This window comes from Pseudonaja textilis, chromosome Z (assembly GCF_049901715.1).
Source record: "Pseudonaja textilis isolate UNSWEBS1 chromosome Z, rPseTex1.2, whole genome shotgun sequence".
In the NCBI taxonomy this organism is placed as follows: domain Eukaryota; kingdom Metazoa; phylum Chordata; class Lepidosauria; order Squamata; family Elapidae; genus Pseudonaja; species Pseudonaja textilis.
The window spans coordinates 102,233,859-102,257,307 of NC_142008.1; the positions used below are offsets into that span (position 1 = coordinate 102,233,859).

At 41.0% G+C, this 23,449-nt stretch overlaps 2 protein-coding genes and 1 pseudogene across 4 annotated transcripts in view; all 3 read right to left on the minus strand.

The window, feature by feature from the left end:
• Positions 1-1,154: 1,154 nt before the first annotated feature.
• On the minus strand, positions 1,155-8,646 carry SAXO3 (stabilizer of axonemal microtubules 3). Of its 2 annotated transcripts, none has more exons than XM_087918447.1 (5): positions 8,538-8,646; positions 7,460-7,648; positions 5,587-5,748; positions 4,220-4,347; positions 1,155-2,609 (listed from the first exon to the last, which is right to left on the minus strand). In XM_087918447.1, the coding sequence occupies exons 1-5, from the start codon at positions 8,559-8,561 to the stop codon at positions 2,267-2,269; spliced, it is 846 nt and encodes a 281-aa protein (XP_087774573.1). In that variant the 5' UTR covers positions 8,562-8,646; the 3' UTR covers positions 1,155-2,266. The 2 variants fall into 2 exon arrangements, with proteins under 2 accessions (XP_087774573.1, XP_026566560.1); XM_026710775.2 differs by lacking the exon at positions 8,538-8,646 and adding an exon at positions 7,996-8,240.
• A 1,606-nt stretch (positions 8,647-10,252) lies between these two features.
• The window catches only part of LOC148124180 (uncharacterized), a 16,092-nt pseudogene continuing 2,895 nt past the window's right edge, over positions 10,253-23,449 (minus strand). The window contains exon 2 of the transcript XR_015740366.1: positions 10,253-11,370. The product of XR_015740366.1 is annotated as an uncharacterized LOC148124180 (transcript). The remainder of the gene's footprint in view (positions 11,371-23,449) is intronic.
• Positions 11,364-19,762, minus strand: NTF4 (neurotrophin 4). Its single transcript, XM_087917880.1, is given in 2 exon segments — positions 11,364-19,690; positions 19,693-19,762. Coding segments are annotated over 2 exon segments (612 nt in total). The 5' UTR covers positions 19,751-19,762; the 3' UTR covers positions 11,364-19,136.

Consider the following 23,449-nt stretch of genomic DNA (forward strand, 5'->3'; position numbering starts at 1 on the left):
GTGGTCAGTTCAATACTACTGCTTTGATTGGTCCCAATTCGCTATCTAGCCTTCCAGAGGCAGGTAAATTGGCCCTTCCTTCAGCCTCTGGAGATCAGGTAGACCAGGGGTGTCAAACACAAGGTGCTTATGTCTGGGTAGACTGGTCCATCACTGGCTGCCAAAGGGTGGTCAGATCTGGTCAAATCAGCAAGAAGTTGGAAGTCGCTGATATTCATTGCTTTTTTTGCCTGCCCATGTTGTTATATTTCTCTGCAATCAGTAGACAGAAATGCAGTAACAGTTTATGTAAGAACAACTCTCAACTTACAATTGTTTATTTAATGACTATGTGAAGTTATGATGATGCTCAAAAAAGTAACTTGGGACCCATACCCTCATTTACTATTGTAGTATCCCATAACATGATCAAAATTATGACACTTGGAAAATATATATTTACAATTATCATAGCATTCTGGAGTCATGTGATCACTATGACCTCCCTGGATGGCTTCTGACAAGCAAAATGAATGGGGGAAGCCAGATTCCCTTAACAACTGTGTGATTCCCTTAATGGTCACCATGATTCACAATTGTATCAAAAAGGTCATAGGCATGATTCAAGAACCACATCCATTAGTGATAGAACATATTACATATTGAATAATATGTACATTGATATGCCATCTCCCAGAAGCTCACATCATAAATACTGCTTTGGTCTCTCACATATTATTCATACCACAATTGTATAAAGTGTTTTTTTAGAGGATAGTCACCTTGTGACTATCGTTTAGCTATGGAACAATCTGCAAATGCTTATTGTCAATCCAAAATTCTAACCCCAGACTATATGGTCTACCAGTTATTTATTGGGTGCCATCATTCCTTATCATTGACAATGGGGCTGAAGATAAGTATCTTAAGAGTCATTGGTTTCTCACTCCTGCTGAAAACCCTATATAACATCCGTCCTGGGTATTGCATCCTAATATAAAACTGGCTAGAACATGTATCCATACTTAGAACAGTACAATCCATGCTTCCTTCTACAGATGTGCCACTGTTACTAAAGGAACCCAAGTTATTGTCTCTCTAGCTAATCAACTTCCTAGGTGATATTGAAGAGAAAATAGGAAAATCTCATATAAACCAGAAAAGATAGAATATAAATGTGAAAATTATATTTATCTTTTACATTCAGATTGGGTTCAAACAATTGCATTAAGTCATTGTTTGCTTAAACATTATTTAAATGTTTGAGAATTTTATATAACCAATCCAAAATTAACAAACTCTAGTACAGCAATACATTTCATGGTTCATCTATACAAAATGGGGTCTGAAGCAGGCAAGATATAACAAACCTATTTTCTGACTGTGAAAATCTATCTATACTTGCTATGTGAACCACATAGCAAAGAGCCAATATACAGGGGCTTGTATTGTTGGGGCTTGTTTTGTGAATAACAAGCAAATCTCTTTGGCTATTGATCCTGAAGTATTATCTAGGCCTAGCAAAATGCTACTTATTTGCTACTCCCTTATGACTTTTTGTTTTGGAATTCAATATCATTGTACAATAGTCCTTGACTTATGATCATAATGGAGCTGGCCCACTAAGTAAGTTGTAAGAATCATAAAATGGGCACCCATATAATTGATCAATTTTATGACCTTTTTATTGCAATTGTTAAGCACAATGGTCATAAAGCAAACAACGGGGCATTTTTTAGAAAAACATCACATGTTCATATGACTGCAGTACACTGCAGATGTATAGCTGTAGATGTAGGTCAGTTTCTGAACACTCAAAATGCAGTTGATGACCTGGCCATTAGAACTTTGGAACCAGATTTTAAGTATCCCCACGGAAGTCATGTTATGTATGGAGTGAGATTAATCTATAAGAAGCCAAGAAGGGCATATATATCTCACTCCAGAAATCCCCTTCCTTTATATACAGTATTCTTGCTCATTAACTCTTGCACATTAATCCTGAACTGGTTTGCTTACTTGTGTGGGCTTAATATTCTTCAAGTGAGCGCACAAGCATGGCAACTTTTATGTTTGATCTAGTTTGATCATAGCTTTCTGAGGCTAAAATGTTAAGACAATATGGTAAAATATAAGTCAAAACGTTCCTTTAGAATGCATCTAGAGTTTTTGTTTTTGTTATTTCAACAAAGTGATCAAAAGGTAAACATGGTAAAATATTTTTTTTTTCCTTTTTGGATGAAGTAGGAGAAAGGGAATCATGAGTGAGTGCAAATCTCTGTCCATCTCACACTGGCATAGGTTTGCCACTTCCATAGCATTTATACTCCGTCTCATACATGTGTGGCACACACATGATTTGTACCACAGGCACCCGGCAGGAAACTGTGGGTGGCTGCTCCACAGGGCAGAAACGATCCCAGGTACGCTTGTGGTCATTGGGAAGTTGGTAGGTTTTTTGGGCCAGGCTGAATAAACCTCGGTGAGGTACAGCTGGGTTCAGGATCAGGTGGGGCACTTGGGTAGCCTTTGGAAACATCTGGAGATCCCGCATAGGCCCAGGAACACGAATCAGAGGGTAAGGATCCAAATTGGGAATTTTCTTCTGAGTATACCCTTGAAGTTCTTTCCTATGAGGGAACGGAAACAGAATAAAGTTCAGGAAGGTAGACAAAAGCAGGAAATATGTGCAGTGTTGTGTAAAGAGTGAGATCATTTTATAAGAGGACAAGAAAAGGACACTTCTGGAGATACTTCTATTGTCCTTTATATACAGTAATGCAAGAATCCTGCTCAAGTTTGTATGTGCTGTTTGGAGGGCATTAAATACAGCATTAAATGTAGAATTCAACTTACTAAGAAGCTAATCTTTAATTTCAAAAAGGACTTATTTCTAGTCCCTATGACTTCAGTGAAACTGGATCTACTAAAATTACAAGTTTTACCAGCTTTTGCGGTAGAAGAGAGGTTGGGAGCTTCTCACCTTTTCCTAATAAAATAAATAGGATGAATCAAAATTTATTATGGTTAAAGACTAGCATAGATGGCCTAAATTCTGCAAACCAAGATATAGGTAGTCCCCAACTTATAACCATTCATTTAGTGACTGTTCAAAATTACAATGGCACTGAAAAAAGTGACTTATGATCATTTTTCATACGACCAAAATTTGGACACTTGACAACTAACTTTCTGACTGCTGCATTGTCCTGGAGTTACCCTTTTCAACTTTCTGACAGGCAACATTGGTGAGGAATCCAGATGTACTTAACAACTGTGTAACTAATTTAAGAAACATAATGATTTATTTAACAACTGTGGCAAGAAAGAACATAAAATAGGGCAAAACTCACTTAACAAATGTCTTGTTTAATTATGGAATTTTGGGCTCAATTGTGGTCATACTTATACATTGATCAAATTAGCATATTTTGTGCAATTGGTAGAATGGAACTTACAGTGATTAAAGTGACACCTGTCTCTATGGGATAATGAAGAGAATGCCAAAAGTTCAGGTTAGCAAAAATAGAAATATAAAGGTACAGTTTTGTGAATCAAAGCAAAATTCTAGAGAGTCCAGTTTCCTTTTTCCAATTATCTGTTTTGAAGAGTCTAGGAGCATATGTCTCCCACTTTGCTCCTCAACAACTAATAAAGGTAGTCCACGACTTACAACCAATAATTTAAGAACCATTTAAAATTATGACAGGTTCAGGAGGATGCTTTACAGTCTGTCTGTCATAAAATATCATGCCATACCCTATAATAATGTGACCACATTTCAGGTGCTTCGCAACCAGCTCTCCTTTATGATCTGTTGTAGGTTCAATAGTTATCTGATCACGGTTTACAACTTTTTTGCCTGTTGTCCGGCAAAAACTCCCAGTGGAAAGAATGGGTTTACACTTATTACTATAAAGTTCAGTTAAAAAATGATTTGTTTAATAAGTACTGCAAAAAATGTCATAAAATTGGGTCTGGTTGCATAGATGCCTCAACTTAATAGTTGTAATGAATTACAACCAAAATCCAGTCACAATTACAGTTATAAGTTAAAAATTAACTTTACTGTGAAATACAGATGCTGAAGGTGTTATGGAAAGTAGTAATACCACTGAGACCCTTAAACAACCATAATGACTTATGACTGAAATTCTGGCCTTCATTTTGATCTTAAGTTGAGGACTACTTATATGGCACTGGGGGAATGAGGAAAAGGTACCACAGATGTTCCACTAACTGTGTGAAGCTTCGAAAGTCCTGGGCAGTGGTAGATAAGTAGGGTTCATTAAGCTGCAGCACTGCCTTGTCACAGATGTAGAAAGGTCTTCCAGCCAGGTCATTGTTCTGCGTAGTGGCTACCACCGACTAAAGTGAAAAGAATAAAGATCACTATTGGAAAGGATGTTCTGAATTTGCTAAGCAGCATTTTCTCTGCTCCAGGAGACATCTTTAAGATGATGATACTTCAGTCAGGCCCAGCATCAATTAGCAATACCATCTAATTCCCTCCTCCATGGCATCTGCTTTTTAAAATTTCCACAATTCCCTTAGTAGACTTGATACTGTGGGAAATTTAAATAGCTATCTATTGTCCCTGTGAGATAAACTATCAGAGTCTATCAATGTGCTGCCATCCAGCCTTCTCTGGAGGCTGCTAATTTGAGGCAAACTCTAACCCCAGCCCACTCCTAGTTGTTGTGCCTTCAATGTACACAAGCTGCACATAGATCTGATAAGAGCCTAAAGGACTTTAAACATTCATTTGCTCAGTATCAAAAAGAAACTGTGCAAAGAAACTTTGCAAAAATGTACACAATGAAACATCCTTAATTTAGTTTACTTTATTGTCATTGCACCTCATACAATGAAATCAAACACCATCTTCAGTGCACATCATGACCATGACCATGAAAATAAACACAAACACACATCCTTCACCCTTCACACATTGAACCTGAAACCCTTGACATCACACCAATACTGAACTATACAGCAGAATTCAAAAGAGCTACTGCCCTGGGATAGAAGCTGTTTTTCAGCCTATTTGTCCTTGTTTTTATTATTCTGTACCATCTGTCAGATGGTAATAGCTCAAAAAAAGGCTTCCCAGGATGAGATGGATCTTTGAGAATGTTTTGAACTTTCTTAAGGCACTGGGAGCCATAAAGCTCTTCCAAAGAGGGGAGAGGGCAACAAATGATCTTCTGGGCAATGACATTAACCCTCTGGAGTGCTTTCCTATCTGCCACTGTGCAATTGGCAAACCATACAGAGGTGCAGTATGTTAAAATGCTCTCCATGGTGCAGCGGTAGAAGGTCACCAGCAGTTTTTCATTCAGTTGTTGTTTTCTGAAAAGTCTCAGGTAGTAAAATACCTGCTGGGCCCTTTTGACCAGGGCTGCAATGTAGGCACCCCAGGTCAGGTCCTCTTTTAGGGTAACACCCAGAAACTTAAAACTGGCCACTTTTTCCACTTGGTCTCCATTGATAAGCAAGGGCTGGATGTAATAATTTGGAGATCCTGACTCTGGCAAGAAAAGATGAGTCTTCAGGAAAAAAAAATGTGGTGTGATGCCCTCCCTTTGTCCCTGGAATTCCAAATACCTTGGATGCTCCATCTGCATGATGAGCTGCCAGTCTAAATGGCTGAGGCCCAGCATGAAAGGTGGGGTCGTGTGGCAGATTGGGCCAACCACGAAAATTTGCTTGGATCTCACTCTTCTGGTTTTCCATAGTCAAGGGGAACCTCCATGCTCTAAGTTTCAGCTGTGGGTGAGAAGAGCAGGTTGAGAGTCCAGGAAACAAAACATATAGTAGAAAGTCGGACAGCTGAGTTGTTTTCTCTGGGAAGTGGCAGTTTGATACTCTCCAAAGTGAGGAGAACTGCTGTAGCCTTTGAAAGCCAACTGGGAGATGATTTCTACATGGCTTTTATCTCCCTGGATCAAGGGGAGATTGAGAGATTAACTACATTGGTTCTGGATAGCAGCTCCTGATTAAACTGCAGAAACACAAAAGGTTATGCAGCCAGATCAGGAGTTGAGCTGCTGGGAATCCTAGACTTTCATCTACACTCCTAACTGTAATGGAACCACTAGGGACTTTACAGCTTTACTCTCCCATCCCTTAATCACTTTAAGAAGTAATCAGTTACAGCCAAAGAAAGGTAGTGTTTTTGTTTTGCAGCAAGATAAAGAGTTCTTGCGATATCTTTTGTGATGAGTCTTCTTTCCAGACTACAGAAGTATAAGACAGACTTTGGTTTAAAGGTTTAAGATGTATTTGCAAAAAATGTAACTAAAGAAGGACCCATGAAAGATTTCAATGGCTAAGGAACAGTCTTTATTTTATATGATGCTATTTTTATTTTTGACAAATTAGAGAAAAAATTAGAGTAACCATTATTTTTTTCCCTGAAACATAAAAAATATTTAGGTGATTTATGGTTTGGGTGATTAGAAAAAAAGAATAGAAAAAGGCAAGTTTTTTATAATCAGTAAAAGAGAAATTTGCAAATGTAATATTTCTGTAAAGGAAACTGAAAACCTGTTTGTATTTGTTCTTTTTTATTCTACTTTCACTTTTTTCTTTATTCTTTCCTGTTTTTGCATTTTATTAGTTTTGTAGTTTTTCATGTTTTGTGAAAGTAATTTTAAAAATTATACAGGTATTTAAAAAGCAGAGGGACAGATGATTGGACCTGATGACAGTTATTACTGATCCTAAGGCTGAGGAGGGAATAGAAAAATTGCTTATTTTTAAGATTATCTGTGTTGATTCTATTCATGTTGCAAGTTGGTTTTCTTAAAAACTTCATGTTCAAAGTAGAAAAATGATTTGTGTTATTCACAAATTCCATGTCCCTACAATCATCATTGGCTGGTAATTATGAGAGAAGATATTACTTTATTATTGAATGCAACGTAAAAAGTTATAAAAAAGGTTGTGAGATGCTCCCAACTTCATATGCCAGAGTAGCCTTAGGTAATTTGCAACTTGGTTTTGGTAGCAAAATATATTTTGCCTAATGCATTTTGTTACTAATTATCACCTGTTCCCGCCAGTGCTTCATGGTAATTGAAACAAGATAGATCTCCATTTTTTTGCTTTGGAAATTTGAAAAAAGCATGAAGGCAAAATACAGCCAAGCAATACTGGGTATTTTTAAAATATTGCATGTAGGCTCTGCCTTCAGGCAATAAGAGTCTTGCACAAAGGAAAACGTATCAGGAGGGAAGAGGAAAAAGCAAATCTAATGATATAAGGTTTTGTTAAGTGTTCCCAGACCCGTTCCTTCTGGGACTGATTGATATCACTGTCAGGGTCTTCATCCTGCTGCACTAGAGGTCTTCCTGGGAACCAGGCAAGGTCTTACAGTAACTTTTTATCTAGCAAAATCGGGAATCTGCCTCTTAATGTCTTTTCAAACACTTTCGGAAGAACACCTAATTGCCAAATTTTCCCCAGAACTTCTTACCTTCTCTCTCAATTCTTTATTGTAGTGGACACTTGGATGCAAAGCAGACACAGTGTATCGGGGTTGAGCTAGAAGTTCCCTGTGAATTTTCATGCAGTGGGCAAGTTGTGCAGTGGTAGCCAGCCGGGGAATGACTTCGTCCCGCCATACTTTCTGGGAGGCAGGTGGCAACGGTTCCTGGATCGTGGCCTAATAATGGGAAATTAGCAGGAGGAACAATGAGCATACAGAAAAAGAATGAGCAATCAATAAAAGTGGGGACCACATGGATACAAACAGGATCTGCCTCAAAAGAATCTCAAGCCCTGGGGGTTTTTTGTTTGTTTTTTTTGGTGTCACTCCAGCAATCTCGCAAAAATAATAATAATAATAATAATAATAATAATAATAATAATAATAATAATAATAATAATAATAATAATAATAATAATGATGATGATGATGATGATGGATCTTAATCCCCTCCTCTCCAAATCTTAATGTTTACAAACTATCCGGATTGTACCAGCTATCCCGCTAAATATCAGCTTGCTCACTCGCGCATAGGGCGGTGGGAAAGGCAATGATGGGCTATAATTGAGCCCCACTCCACTGCTAGTCAATCTCCAGTCTTGTCGGCGGCCTTCTGGGGGTACCAGCGCGCCGGAGTCCACCTCCCATGCGAAGGGAAAGGCGGAGAAAGTGCCTGCCATCTTTGCCCCTGCTTTTTGGACATGGTTGCTAATGGAGTGTTGCCTTAGCGGCAGCGGCGAATACAAGAGGGTCACTAAAGGGGCGGGACTTATAGAATGTTTGTGATAAATGTTGCCCGGGTGATAGAACTCTTTTCAGCCTAACGTCTTGTTGCTCTTTCTTTTGATTCGATTGAAGAAAGTGCAGCAGTTACAAAAAGAAGAAAAAATAGAAACCAGGACTGCTGTGTCCAGGGACAGTTTGAACTAGCCATATTTGAAAAAAATAAATGTTCGTTTCCGGGATTTTTTAATCCCTATTCTTTGCCTCCCCTCCCCTTTCTGCAAGTATGTTGCTATTTTCATTTATTCTTCTTCCAAGAAATTGGATCGGTGATTAAACGTACCTTGAAGTGCAAACGGTTTTTCATTCAGTTACCAGACTCATTACGATAATAACTCTTCTCAGCACCCGACTCATTTAAAATTTTTCGTTCGCTCTCGGTGCATGCTCTGTAATTCTTCACCGATTATAAAGACTTGCAATTCCAATGATAACCATTAGATGGCACTTAGTACCAAATAATGCAGATTTGATCTTGCGTTTATGTGCAAAGCCTCAGAAATGCTGTATTAGAGCCAGTTCTGAATAGCCACATGCAAGATTATATTGCAAAATGAAAAAAAAGTTTTAGTTGATGTTCATAATCCAGATTTGGCAAGACTACAATTATCTCGTGTCTGGATCAGTGTATCTGAACTTTAACAATTTGAAGATTACTTAAACTTAAATTCCCAGAATTCCCCAGCCAGTGAACTCGATGGAAAATGCAATGGAAATGTTATGATAGTGAGAACTATGTTGAAGTTTAACGCTATGTTATCCTACATTTAAAATATTTGCTAGTCTTTAAAGTGACTTGAGACTCAGTATACTGCTCAAGTCCAACGGGTTGGTTTTTGTCTTCAACGTCTCAGCCTTTTAGCATTTCTGAACCAGTTTGGTGTAGTGGGTAAGTTAAGGCATCAGTCTAGAAACCAGAAGAACCTGAACTCTAGTTTTGCCTTGGACACCCTGCTAGTTGGGTGATCTTCAGCCATTGGTTCCTCTCAACCTTTGGAAGGAAGGAGGCAGTGTCAAATCACAATTGAACAGAAGGAAAATAGCTGTATTAGCAACAAAAATGGATCAAAGAAGGCCATAAGAATATATTAAAGGATGTTTTGTGAGCAATTAAATGTAGTGTCTCATTTTTCAATGTCTAAAATATGTTTGTAAATCCATAATGCAAAGTATCCAGAAGCCTCTTGTAGGGGGACATAATTACTTAATGAATTCATCAATGCAGAAAAAATAATTAATGCAGAAAAAATCTGAATAAATTAGAGATCTGGATGCACAGAAAAATATACAGGAGGAATGAATTAAGATTATAGCACTGCAACTGGTTCCTTTCCAGATAAAAATTGCTATCTGATTTTGCCCTTTGTTGACGAGACCCCACATTGCAGCTTGGAATTATACTTATCTGAGAATGTTTTATGCTGTATAGCAGGGGTGTCAAAACTCAATTTCATTAAGGGCCGCATCAGGGCTGTGATTGACCTCAGGGTGGGCAGGTGGGCATGGCCAACTGCATGGGTATGGTTGACTGGGTGGGCATGGCAGCTTAATGACATTCCCCAAACTCCTGGTATGTTTCCTCTTTGAATTGGGTTGATTAGGGATGAAGCCATGCTGGCTTGATGTTTCCTCCTCATACTGGGTAGACCGGGCTGAATAGAATAGAATAGAATAGAATAGAATAGAATAGAATAGAATAGAATAGAATAGAATAGAATAGTTTATTGGCCAAGTGTGATTGGACACACAAGGAATTTGTCTTGGTGCAAATGCTCTCAGTGTATATAAAAGAAAAAATACATTCATCAAGAATCATAAGGTACAAACACTTAATAATAGTCATACGGTACAATAAGCAATCAAATCAAACTAGAAAACAGTCAATAAAAATCGTAAGGTTACAAGCAACAAAGTTACAATCATACAATCATGAGTGGGAGGAGGTGAGTGAAAGGAAGAATGGAAGATTAATGGTAATCTACAATATGGTGGTGGCCATCCAGTCCAGAATGCAGTCAGCCTTAGATCTGTGGGGCTGGCAAGGGGCCACCTCCACCCTGCCGACTGGGCCTTTGCACAGGCAGTGGAGAGTGCATAGGACCTGGCATCCCTGGGGACCATCTCACCCTGCACAGTGACTGCATTCTGAGCACTTCCTTTTCACCTATGAAGCCAGCACTCACCGCCTTCTGTGCACATGCCCAGGAGGTGGGGCTGAGGCAGCGGGGTGGCCCTTTGCTGGCTCTGGGAGCTGCATGGGTCAGATCTAAGGCTCACCATGTTCTGGCCCAGATGACTGCCACAAATTTTAGATCAGCCTTGTGCTGCCACCAGCACCTCCATGCTCCACTCGCTGGTCTGCCCTCGCTTCCCTCGCAGGCGTCCCTTTGGTTGAGGCAGTGGGGTGGCCCTTTGCTGGCTTCCAGTTTGCCCCATTGGTCAGATCTAAGGCTGACCACAATTCAGCTGAGATGACACCACAAGCCTCCATGGCACATTTGCTGGCCTGTCCTCTCAGCACACAAGGCTTCCCTTTCTCCAGAATTGTTCCTGCCCCCACATGGAAAGCCAGAGCCGCTAGTGGCACATCCACCATCAGCACGGCCAATCTCTCTCCCTCCCCTTATCCCTTCCCGAGTGTGGACGAAGGAAGGAGTTGGGAATGAGAAGCAAGGAAGGAGGGAAGGGAGAGAGGGAGAGAGTCAGTGTTCCAAGTAATGCACCAATTGAAAGTAGAATTCAGAGGCAGGTAGATTCCTCTAAGAACATGTTTATTTGCTACATCATATCAGCACAGCTGGTGAAAGACAATTCTGAAAGTTCCCGTGGTTTTCACCTAATTAAAAGATTAATACTTCCCCCCTCCCCAGTGTCCTCAGTCACATTGTCCAATGAATATGGCTGGCAGGCTCGTCTCCTCCTTCACCAGCCACCTGTTACGATGATCTTGGTTCCCGCAGGAAAACACTTTATTCTGACTGTGAGCTGGGCTATCTACTTCCCCCTCCCCTTCTTTCTCAGGCTTCATGGCAACTGTGTGGCAGGACAAGATGGTTTAGCCAGGTTCACTTCAGAGTTGACAGTCGGACCTCTCCCCTTTAATTGGAGAGAATTTCCTGAAAAATTCAAATGGAGAGGAATTAGATTTTCAATAATCCACTCCTCCCTCCCCCCCCCGATACTTTTGGTTTTTGAGGGTATTTATAATAAAATTGCTTAGCTGGTCTATCTGCTTTTATATCCCAGCTCTTTATGTGGCTTTGGACAACGGGTACCCCTTCCATGTATTGAAGCTTTCCCTTATACAGTCTAGAGTCTAGGATTTGCTTTATCTCATAATGCATTTCTTCCTGTACAACGATCGGCTTTGGGGCAGTCCAGTCTACTGGTCTCAGCTAAGACCCTATTGCTGGCTTTAACAAGCTGCTATGGAATACTGGATGCACTTTTCCTAGCAGGCGGGAAACTTCAGCTCCATTGTGATGGGTTAATGATCTTCACGGTGGGGAAGGGACCTATGAATTTTGGTCCTAGCTTTTTGCAGAGTAGTTTTAAAGTTAAATTCTTGGTAGAGAGGTAAACCTTACTCCCTATTTGAAAGGGTCATTGAAGGGACCTATGTTTATCAGCTTGTATTTATGGGTCTTTGCAGTTTCCTGAAGGGCATGTTTACATTCTCCCACACTTTCCTTAGTAACTTCATCCACTCATTTAAGGTCATGAAGGAGGGTCACTCTCTGGGGAGTTCAGGCATCCATACCACTTGTGATTTGGAAAGGGCTTAACCCAGTGCTGCTGTGCATTGCATTGTACACCACCTCAGCAAAAGGTAGCAGGTCTGCCCTATTAGTTCATTGATAATTAATGCAACACCTCAAGTACTGTTCTACCATGCATTCATACATTCCGCGGCATTCATACATTCCGCGGCTCCGTTAGTACTCAGATGAAAGGCAGAGCTAAGCCCCTGGGAAGATCCAATGGACCTTACAAATTCTGTCCAGAATTTGGTTGTAATTTGGACCCCACCCAGTTGGAGATGATTCTCATCAGGACACCGTGCAGCCTGTAAATGTGTTTCATGAATAGTTTGGCCAGCTTGTGGGCTGTTGGGAGACTGGAGCAGGCTACAAAGTGGGCTTGCTTCGAGAAGAGGTCAATCACTGTCCAGATGACAGCGTTTCCCACACTCTCAGGAAGTCTACTGTAAAATCCATGGCTATTTCCTCCCATGGTCAGGAAGGGTCATCCAGTTGCTGGATCAGTCCTCGGGGCTTCCCTGGTTGTTTTTTCATTGTGGCACAGGTAGCGCAGCTCTTGACATAGTCCTTGATGTCCATTTTCATCTTTGGCCACCAAAACTGTCTCCTGGCCAATTACAGGGTTTTAAGGAAGCCAGTAGCCTGCTTGCTTGCTGTAATGGCTCCTTTCCAGTACTTGGAGGCACAGGTTGCTGGGGTTATGCAGTTTGGAGACCTTCCAGACTAGTCTGTCTCTGAGGGTCATTAACTCTTTGTTGTCTCCGTTCCATGAATCAGTGGGTAGCTCAGTTTTCAGCTGTTGAATCAAACCGCCTCCCTCATCAGGTTTTTGTCTCTGCATTTGTTGTCTGGTAGTGGCTTGGCTGGCTTCCTTGGTGGGGCATCATAGCGTGGACCACCTCCTCACCCTTGCTGTTGTATTGTGGCATTTGTGACAAAGCATCAGCTAAAAGGCCCTCCTAGATGTATTTTAAAGTGAAATTGAAGCAGTTGAAATACTGCACCCATCAGATCTGCTTAGGGGAGAGCTTCCGCAGGGTCCTAAGTGCCTCCAGTTTCTTCTTGTTTGTCTATACTTCAAATGGCATTTGGCTCCCTTTAAGGAAGTGGCACCAGGTTAGTAGAGCCCAGCAGACTGCATATGCTTCTTTTTCCCACATTGTCCATCTCATTTCAGTCTCTGTTAGTTTTCTGGAGGTATATGCACATGTGGAGGTTCCCCTCCACATTTTTTTGGAGGACTGCAACCACTGCTACATCACTGGCATCTGCTTGGACCACAATGCTTGATCCGGGTCTGAGTCCTTAAGGATCAGTTCTTTGGCAAATAGTCTTTTGAGTGTCTCAAATGCCTTTTGGCATTCTAGGGTCCATTTAAAGGGTTGACCTGGCCACAGCAAAAGCATTTGATGGGTGGCTATGAACTCCACTGGAAGCGTCAGCAGCTTGACCGAGGATTGATCACCTTCCCAGTTGTCACTTCTCCAATTGGGTCTTAGGCTTGGCTCCACGTTGCTTGTATTGTTTTAGCTTGAGGTTCATCACTACTGCCATCCGATAGCACTTGTGGATCTGGTCAGGGATCACTCAGTAAGTACATGCATTTAGCAGCTCGGGGTCCAGGCCCTCTTTGAAGAAGTAGACCAGTTATCTCTCTGGACATTGTCGCAATCTCCCAGCCACTTGCTCGAACTTTACTGTCAATTCTGAAGTGAACCTGGCTGTAGCCATCTTGTCCTGCCTCACAGTTGCCATGAAGTCTGAGAAAGAAGTGGGGAGTAGATAGCCCAGTTTACAGTCAAAATAAAGTGTTTTCCTATGGGAACCAAGATCATCGTAATAGGTGGCTGGTGAAGGAAAAGAGGAGCCTGCCAGACATATTCATTGGACAATGTAACTGGTGACACTGGGGAGGGAAGAAGTATTAATCTTTTAATTAGATGAAAACCACAGGAACTTTCAGAGTTGTCTTTCACCAGCTGTGCTGATATGATGTAGCAAATAAACATGTTCTTAGAAGAATCTACCTGCCTCTGAATTCTACTTTCAATTGGTGCATTTCTTGGAATGCTGACATTAAGCCAACTCTTGCATTTACATAATTTAACATACAGGTTCACCACTAGGAGTTTCTTGAGCATTTGACACACCAGTTTGATGTGTTCTTCCATCATCTCAGTAAAGATGAGAATGTCATCTAAGTATATGAGGACCTCCTTGTATAGGTGTTCATGCAAAACTTCATTGATTCAATTGCCCCCTCGGAAGTTTTCAACTTAAAGTCATGCCCTTGGGCTGCAGGGAGACCCTGCAGTATTTATGCAACTAATCAGTGAGGTGCTACATGAACACAAGGAGGTCCTTGTATACTTAGATAACATTCTCATCTTTACTGAGATGCTGGTATGCCAAGTGCTCAAGAAACTCCTAGCGGCAAACCTGTATGCTGATCTTGATTCCCAAAGGAAAACTTTTTATTTTGACTGTAAGCTGGGCTATTTACTCCCACCAACCCTCCTTTCTCAGGCTTCATGGCAACTGTGAGGCAGGAAAAGATGGCTTCAGCCAGGTTCACTTCAGAGTTGACAGAGAGAAGGAGATGGGAATGAGAAGGAGGGAGGGGGGGTGGAAGGAAGAAAGAACAGAAAAAGGTAAGGATAGGAGGAGTAAGGGTGGAGGAGGAGAAGGAGTGGGAAGGAGGAGGGGGAAGGGGAGAAGGAAGGAGGGAAGGAAGAAGGGAATGAGAAGAAGGGAAGGAAGATGGGAAGGAAGGAAGATTATGAGAGGGAGGGAGGGTCTGAGGGAAGTTCTGCATTAGCACTCGGCCACCAGCAGCCCATCCACCATCCCCTTGCCCCTCCTCTCCTGGTCATCTCCCATCCTATAGCTGAGGATGCTTTGGTTAGAAAGCCTGGTCTCCTTGCAAGGAGAGGGAGCAGGCCTCTCTTTGACCCACACACTTTGCCCTCCCGCACACATCACAAGCAACCTGGCAAAGGAGAGTGAGCATAGCAGCAACTGCTTTGAGGTGCTTAAAGCACCATATAATGGGACAAAGACTGAAATGAGGATGCAAGAAATCATTTAGTGATATCCAGGAATACCGAAAAGTGGGAAACTTGTGCATATTGACAGCAGCAACTCTGTTTAGGACCCTATAAGGACAAAATTGGCATGATCAAGCTGGTAAATACCTTGAACAATGTTGTGGAGCTGAGTAGGAAAATATAATAGCTGCACCAAATGAAGCTTTTTTGGTCTAATTCACCATAAAACAATTTTGACTGCCCAGATTGTCCAAAAATTAAATTTTCTATTCTAGTTTGCATAGTATTGGAAAACCCAATTATTCATTTTTCTATAGGGAAATGTTATTTATGGAGCAAATACATGTAACTACCTGAAAGATTTTGGATCAAAGAATGGTGGTTTTGCAGTTCTTTTGCAAAGAGTACAGTAGTCCTCAACTTACAACCATTCACTTAGCAGCCATTCAAAGTTACAAGGGACCAACCAAACAATAGTAATAACCTATGATATTTTTTGTACTATTAGATGCTCCAGAACATAAGACACATCTAGCTTTTGGGAAGGAAAACAAGAAAAAAAAATCTGCATCTGCTTCCCAGCATCCATCTGGTATTTATCTGGCTAGCATCCTTGCAGCAAACAGCAAACAGCCTGGTGAGCTTCAGCACTTTATAGCAGCCTGATTTAGCATGAGCATTTGATTGGCAGTTGGATGGGCCTCCCGCCAATCAGTTTTTCCAGGCAGCAAGGATTTCTGCCATCGATCGCCATCATCATGCAGATCCCCGCCTATTGCCACCTCCATGCATCCCGTTTACAGCCCGTTCAAGGTGGCGAGGATTGATGGGGAGCAGCGGTGACAAACTCCACCGCCTGTTTTGGGCTGAAAACAGACCACAGGGAGGCCGAAAACAGGGTGCTTTGGAGGCCAAAAATGGGGCATGCAGAGGCCCAAAACGGGATGCATGGAGGCCAAAAATGGCTGAAGGGTGACAGCCGGCAGGGCTTCAGCAATATTCACTCCATAAGACACAGACATTTCCAGCCACTTTTGGGAGACAAAAAAGTGTGTCTTATGGAGCAAAAAATATGGTAGTTCCAAAGTTCTGACAGCTACCCACTCCACATGGTCATGTGACTGCATTTCAAGTGTTAGGGACCGACTCACATTTATGGCTGTTTGCAGCATCCTGCAGTCATATGATCACAAATTAAGACTGAAAACTGTAAGTTACTTACACTTTTCAACAAAAACAGAACATAGCAAATAATAGTCAACTTAATGCTGTTCATAAAAATGGATCCGGTCAAGTGGTGATCCACTTTACAACCATTGCGACTTACAACTCTAATGAGCAAGTTGCATTATGATTAATGACTACCTATACCATTATCACGCAAGCAATCATTCTTATAATTCCAAAGTGAGTGCCAAGTGCTCAATTTTGGGATAATCTTCAAATTCATAATAAATGGGAACTGCATTACAAAGAACTGGAGCATACATCTATCCTGTCCTTAAATTTGTTCATTTTTTTCCACAGATGCCTCCATCTTACTGGGTGTTTTTCTTTCTCTTTTAAATTTTATTTTCCTCAAGAGTGTTTGCAAAATTTAGAGTTTTTTCTGAGCTTGTCAAAGCTGAGTTGCTTCTTCTTCACTGGAGATGCTATTCTGGCTATATAACATGTATAATGATCCACACTTATCCCTAGTAATATTAAGAAAGGAATTTTTATTAAGCCTTTCTAAATCAAATGTCTACAGTACCACCAATCTTGTACCCTGAGATCCTTTTTAACATTAATAATATACATGTTTACCTTCAGTCATTAGGCTATACTTTCCTCCAGTTTTATCCATTAAGCTACATTCTCTTCTTCTCACTGTTCTTTTTCCTATTCTATCAGCTTCTCCTTTTAAATCCAAATGACACTGAAAGGGTCACAGTTGACACTTGCATTAAGTTTTTCTATTCACAACTCTTTGATAGAAACAAAAGGTCAAAATCTCCAGTGTCTCAGTATGGTACTATGATATTTAGCGCATTGTTGAAATGTTTCCCTTTGATAGCTTTAAAAATTCTTTAGAATAGGATCTTATAATTTGGCAAGATTAAGCAGTAATCTGGTGCTGTACAATCTAGTCAGATTAATACTGGACATAAATTCATATATGATTTCTCTTAAGTTTAGTAATGTTGGTTTTAGTCCACAGCATGCTCTTAATACTAAAAATATCCATACCTAAACCAGAGTGGGCAGCAACATCTAAATTATATGTTTTTGTACTTCATCTGACAATGATTACTGAAAATTGATAGTTCTGATAGAATGTGTGCAGCTCTCAGCCTCTCTCACTCCCAAAATGTTAAATATAGCACCTGTACAGAGGAAGGTTGTTTACCTTTGAGGGAAGCATCTGGTTGATCTCTAGTTTCAGAAGCTAAATAGGGTTGAGCCTGGATATAATTTGATGGGAAACTTCAAGAAATCCCAGGGTAGTGTCTATACCAATGTTTTTCAATCTCAGTGACTTTCAGATGTGTGGACTTCAACTCCAAGAATTCCCCAGCCTAGGAGTTGGTCCATACATCTGAAAGTCACTGAAATTGAGAAACATGGGTTAGACTTAAAAGTTGAAAGCTAATTTCAGACTGTGATAATGGCAAATTGCTTCTGTACTGTTTCTAAGAAAATTCCATGAATGTTTCGTGAAAACTTGACTCCTATTAGGACTCTGCAAATGTTATTTTCATCTTCCAGGTGGCACTGAAGGTCACAGAGCAATCCAAACAGTGACTCAGGTGGAGAGCCTGTGGGCACTTCAAATGAACTAATAACCAAAAATATTAGAAAGGCTGAACTGGGGTGTCAGGATGGACTGGACACAATTCAAGGTTTGCTTGTACTGGCTTCCTCTGCCTCCATTCCCCAGCCCTCAAAAGTAAATATTCATGACAATGGAAAGGAAGTTGAGAACTTCACTTTTAATCCACCCAACACACACACACACACTCACTCTCTCTCTCTCTCTCTCACACACACACACACACATACACACACACATTCCCCTAGAAATTATTTTCCCACAGAATAAATGCACACAAATAAGTTAATAATATGACAGGATTGCATCACAGACAAAGAGATGGAGATGCGGTAATAAATAGAAAGAGAGGGGTAAACTGGAAAAAGAATGAATTCCGGAAGTAAACATCTTCTGCCTGAGAGACTGCTTTTCAAAACTATTCCAAAGGCCTTCAGTAGTGAATCAAATGTTTTTTCAAGACATAGGTGGATGAACCTCCCACAACGTCTTAATTTCCCTTCCAATGCATTCTCTAAAGTTCTAGGCTGTGTGCACAGAATGGAGGTGAGGCTCAGCAGGTGTGGCTGCTGGCCACACATGTACAGACAATGCACTTTCAAACATGCCCTAAAAAAACTTTTTAATCATTTGCAGGGAATCCTTGGCAGATGTGTGGAAATGGGAAATGTTCCCCGAGGGTAGACATTTTGAAAAATCCTGAGAGTGCACAGAAGGAAAAACATGGGGGGAGGGGTGGCCCTTGTGATTTGCAAGGTTCCTGAGGATTGTAGAAAAGGACATTGATACTTATGCCTGGATCACAAGTAGTAATCACTGAGATCCTTTTGATTGCAAAAGACCCACTAATTTCTTTTGAACTACCCACCAATTTGCATGAACAATGCAGTCCTCCAGCCATAACAATACCTAACTTTCCCCAAGTAGGGCTTTAAAGTTCCTCTTCCAGCCCTTTCAACAAGAGAAACCAGGGTTCTTCCACTTGGGCAGCAAATACCCAGAGCTTAAGGTCATAATGGCATACCTCTCCCTTGGTTTTGCTGCAGCACAAATGGAATCAGCAGTGAAGCCCAGAAGTTGTTAATCACACAGGCACATGTACATGCAAGCACACACATACACACACATACAACACACACACACTTTGGCCAAGGAAAGCTGAGTTAAATTTAGAAATTATTCCAATCCATGACTGAATATATTAAGAGAGCTGGCCATGCTTTGATTGGCCAAAATGAGTTCATGGTCTATGCCCTTTTTTCCTACGTCCGACCAGTGCGTGTGAGTAGGGTGCAGACACAGGAAGTGTCAATCCGGATCCAGCGCCAACCAACAATCTTGTCAGAATCCATAGTCAGAGCCCTCACGTAAGACTGTTTAGCCTTGCACTCAGAGATCCAATGGCGTCGATCCACACCCCGACAACCACCCACAGTTCCGCCAGCTGGATTACACTTGGTCTCAAAGAAATATTGCCTGAGGGGGCCTGTAAGTGTCTGGACCTCAGACAGCACTGTCACCGTTTTGCCACGGATGTCCACAGCTGTCCGTTTGTCTGTCACCCACACATTAACACTGTCACATACAGACATTTCTCCCCGGCGCAGGGACCCTTCCAATGACCGTTTGGATTTGAATGTTCTATTAGCAGCTTGTCCAGGTTGGGTATTGGAGTCCTCCATGAGGAAAAGCAAGGGGGGCTCTTCGGGAGCTTGGTTAGACAGAGTGACACGTGGAGAGAAGAGGTCCCAATCCCTCAGGGGAGTCTCAGCCCAGAGAGTATCAGTGGTGTTAAAGAGGATATAGGAGTTGGGAAGGGGGCAGCCTGGATGACACAGAGCAATGGGGTGACCATGGCATGGAACAGAATAAGCATCACTCTGCACAGCGGGGACCTATGCAGAAAAAAGAAAGCAACAATAAATTGATATTGATCATCAGCTATCAGCTCTCATCCCTTCTTCTCCTTTTCCATCATCCTCCACTTTTCTAGCTGGGCCAATTCCATTCTAAGATTGAGAAAACCCTTATCTAAAAGGATCTCATCTGATACAATTGCAGCATCCATCTTAATTCTTCCCAGAATGCAGTGTCTCAGATATTCCATTAAGCATCTTGCTGAAGCAAAAATAAGCTCAGGTAGTTCATTCAGAGGCATTTCAGTTGGCATATTTGCTTTTCTTATATAAAATCCCTGAGAACAATGGGACTTCCAGTGTATCATGTTTTCCAGCCTCTTGGTATTCAGATTGGAGATTCACAGTAAGGCTGTCCAGACTGGACTTAGTTTAAAAAAAAATCTGATGTTATCAGCAAAATAATTATGAGATTAGTTAGCTAATATTGAGCTAAACACAGCTCAGTATCTCCAATTCATAGTTGTTAGTAATCAGGTATGAAGTGCTAGAAGTATTAAATACTGAATTAAAGTATTAAATGCTAGATTAAAGCCAGTCTTACTTGTATAAATCTCAATCAATGCCAGATACCAGTAAACTATATTTCTTACCATTCCCATAAAAAAGCCCATTAGTAGTTTTTCATCTCCCAGAAATTCTTTTTTCATTAGGATAATTATAATAAACACTAAGGCACTGCATACTTCAGAAACGATTCAGAAATCTTCAGATCTCATATGAGTACATCTCTTTGCTATTCATTAAAGGAACTTTAAGAGTTCAAGATGCACCCTTGAACAATCTGGTTCATTAAACTTTTTAAGTTCAGAAGGTTAAAAAAAACTCATGCATGCTTTCAGAAGAGGCATTTGTGCTCATATGGAATCTGAAGCCATTCTGCATGATGAAAATGTACATCATTTTTAATGTGTGTGCACTTCTCATAAATACTACATATGCTCTCTTCCAAAAGGAAAGCAATCCAGCTTGGTTTAGGAATAAAAAACACATAGACAAAAGTGCAATAAAAGTACATAGACAAAAGTGGGTGGGAGGATTACCTGTGGTTTCAAGCCTTCCTTCGGCCACAGTCAAGCAGATTCTGGGCTTTATTCATGACCCCCCAGAGTGGGGTCTTGCTTGGATATTTGGTGATGCAAGCCAGCCTGTGTTGCAATGGCAGTCTTTTTGTTGTTGTGTCTCTCACAGGCACTTGTGATTCTTTGCTGTTCATGTGTCTGAAAGACGGGACTTCTCAGGTCCCATCAAATCTCATGCTGTATCCTTGCTTCTGCTGAGATAGCAAAGAGAATGGTCCCTCACCCAGAGGTAAAAAAATTGCCTCACTGTTGAGAAGGGATGGCAATAGGAAGATGTGGAAGAATATGGATTTTGCTGAGAATTTGATGTCACTCATAGGATCTGGCAAAAGAGGGAAACAACACCCTCTCAATGAAGAGAACGTTAAACTACCATCCTGACTTTGTTCCGGCAAAGTCTCCTGTAATCATTTGTCATCTAGATGTTGGATTAAAATTCGTATTTCCAAATTGGATTTGGGGGGCGGCAGCGTAGAGGAGAGAGATATACACACCAACCGCTAGAGTACATCAACTTGTAAAAGTTGCTTAGACTGCAAAAATTCAAAAGGTTTATAATATTCTACAAAATGTAGCAGGCTAGAAAATCTATATACTTATAAAATCTAGCTGACATATATCTCAGAAGGTTGGTCAGATTGAGGCTGGTCCTATATCTTGAATACATTTGAAAATTAATGTAAATTACATTATTTTACACTGAGTGCTATTGGTATGAGAGCTCCTGAATAGAATATGCTATTTTAAAATTGCTCATATAAAACCATGTCCCAGACTTAAATGACCACAATTTAGATCCAGGTTAAACTTGGCTATATTTGTTCCCACTGAAACCCTGAATTAATGTTATCTTTTCCAACTATCATCTTTTATAAAACCACTGTCTTTCAACCCAAAGCATGAAAGTTGCAATTGCTTCATCAGGAAAAGCCAAAGGGGACAGAAATATAAGTTTTTCAGAAATGATACATTCCACAATCACATCTGAGACAATGGGCCAAGACAAGTGGAAATGTTCAAAGGTGCTGAGAAATACGTTGCAAATATTTAACGAAACTGCCTTTTACAAGTTGGATTCCTGGCACTGACTAGACATTCATACAACTCCTTAAAAAATATTTCCCACTGACTTTCTGTATGTGCCTTTGAGTAAGTGTTGACTCCTGCTAACTGCCTGGACAAGTCGCTGAAGTTTTCTTGTTAAGTTTTTTGGAAATAGTTTGCCATTGCTTCCTTCCTAGGAGCGAGAGAAAGTGACTAGTCCAAAGATACCCAGTTGCCTTTGTGCCTAAGACAGAACTAGAATTCATGCTCTCCCAGTTTCTATCTGATATCTTGACCATTACATCAAATTAGCTCTTGGAGACTCCATAACACTACCCAATTATTTTTTATAACTAAACTGCCAGCCTCCAAATATTCCTGTTATATTACAATTCCTGTGTCATGCTCTCACCCACCCACCCCGCAGCCAAAAGAGGCTTTCAGTATGTTGGCAAGGAAACTGGGTGTTAAACTCAAACTTTCAAAGGTTCTCCCCCTCCTCCCGTATGGAATAGCATCCAGGGGATTTACCCTTAATCCCCCAATTGGTACCACATAGCTCTCAATATAACTAGTCAACAGGACATTAAAGATGAATGAAACTGGGAGAGCACTAGTCAGAAGAAAGACGCTGCAGAGAGTATAGATTTTTTGAAAAATCTTTCTTGTGCCACAGGTTAAGAATATTCTTCTCTTGAAATCACAAATCAAGAAGCTGAACAAGCCATGAAGGTAGAGACTATGTCCTAAAGCATCCCCTCCTGCGGCACCTGCCCTTGGCCACTGGAAAAGGGAACCGATTAAGCCTCTTTTTTACCGACTGCTGTACCCCATCCCAAGAGCAGCTGGTGATGCCTGCAAATTCTACAGCTGCTGACGGGAGCCATAGGAATGGGATCCAGATGTAGCAACATCTGGAGAGAACTACCACAGGGGGCGGATGAGTTTGGAGGGTAGCTAATCCCTCCTGCCTTTGAAACTGACACTGGGTCTATCTCCCCTCCCTTTCCCCACCCTCCCCACTAGCCTAAACCCATGAAAATATGCATCATGGCTAATGCTGAAGGGGGAGAAATAGGATGGGACCAAATGAGCATGTGGGTCCAAGAGAAACAAGTTCCCTTATCCCGTGTGAATGGCAGGGAGAGAAAAGGAGAGCAAAATAAAAAGAATGTAATACCGTATAAGAAAAAAAGAGTTTGTCTTAGAACGTATGCAGGTATATGTCTATCTCTCTGCTTAATTTGCTAAATCTGGTCTCCCAGAGTGTGAGCTAATGGGAAGAAGAGTGAACCAAAAAGCTGGTGATGAGCAGCCCATATTTCTACTGTGCTTAATGAAGGGCAGGTAAAGAAAAATTTAAAAGAGGTAGCTATAGAACAATAGCAGTGAAGCTCTAATGGGTAAGGCAGAGAGAGAGAAAGGACAAATTTTCAATTTTTTTTGCTTTTCTTGGTATTAAAAAGGCAATCTGGGAAAGCCCCTAGAATATGTTGTTCTCTGACTTACAAAAGGGTGAAACTTGGACTCTTG

Coding starts and splice junctions, on each gene's coding strand:
- SAXO3 (XM_026710775.2), bottom strand. CDS start 8,151: ATGGCAGGCACTTTCTCCGCCTTTCCCTTCGCATGGGAGGTGGACTCC. Junction 5,749..7,459: donor ATAAAGAATTGAGAGAGAAG/GTAAGAAGTTCT, acceptor TCTCACCCACAG/CTGAAACTTAGAGCATGGAG. Junction 2,610..4,219: donor GACTTTCGAAGCTTCACACA/GTTAGTGGAACA, acceptor GTTCCCTCATAG/GAAAGAACTTCAAGGGTATA.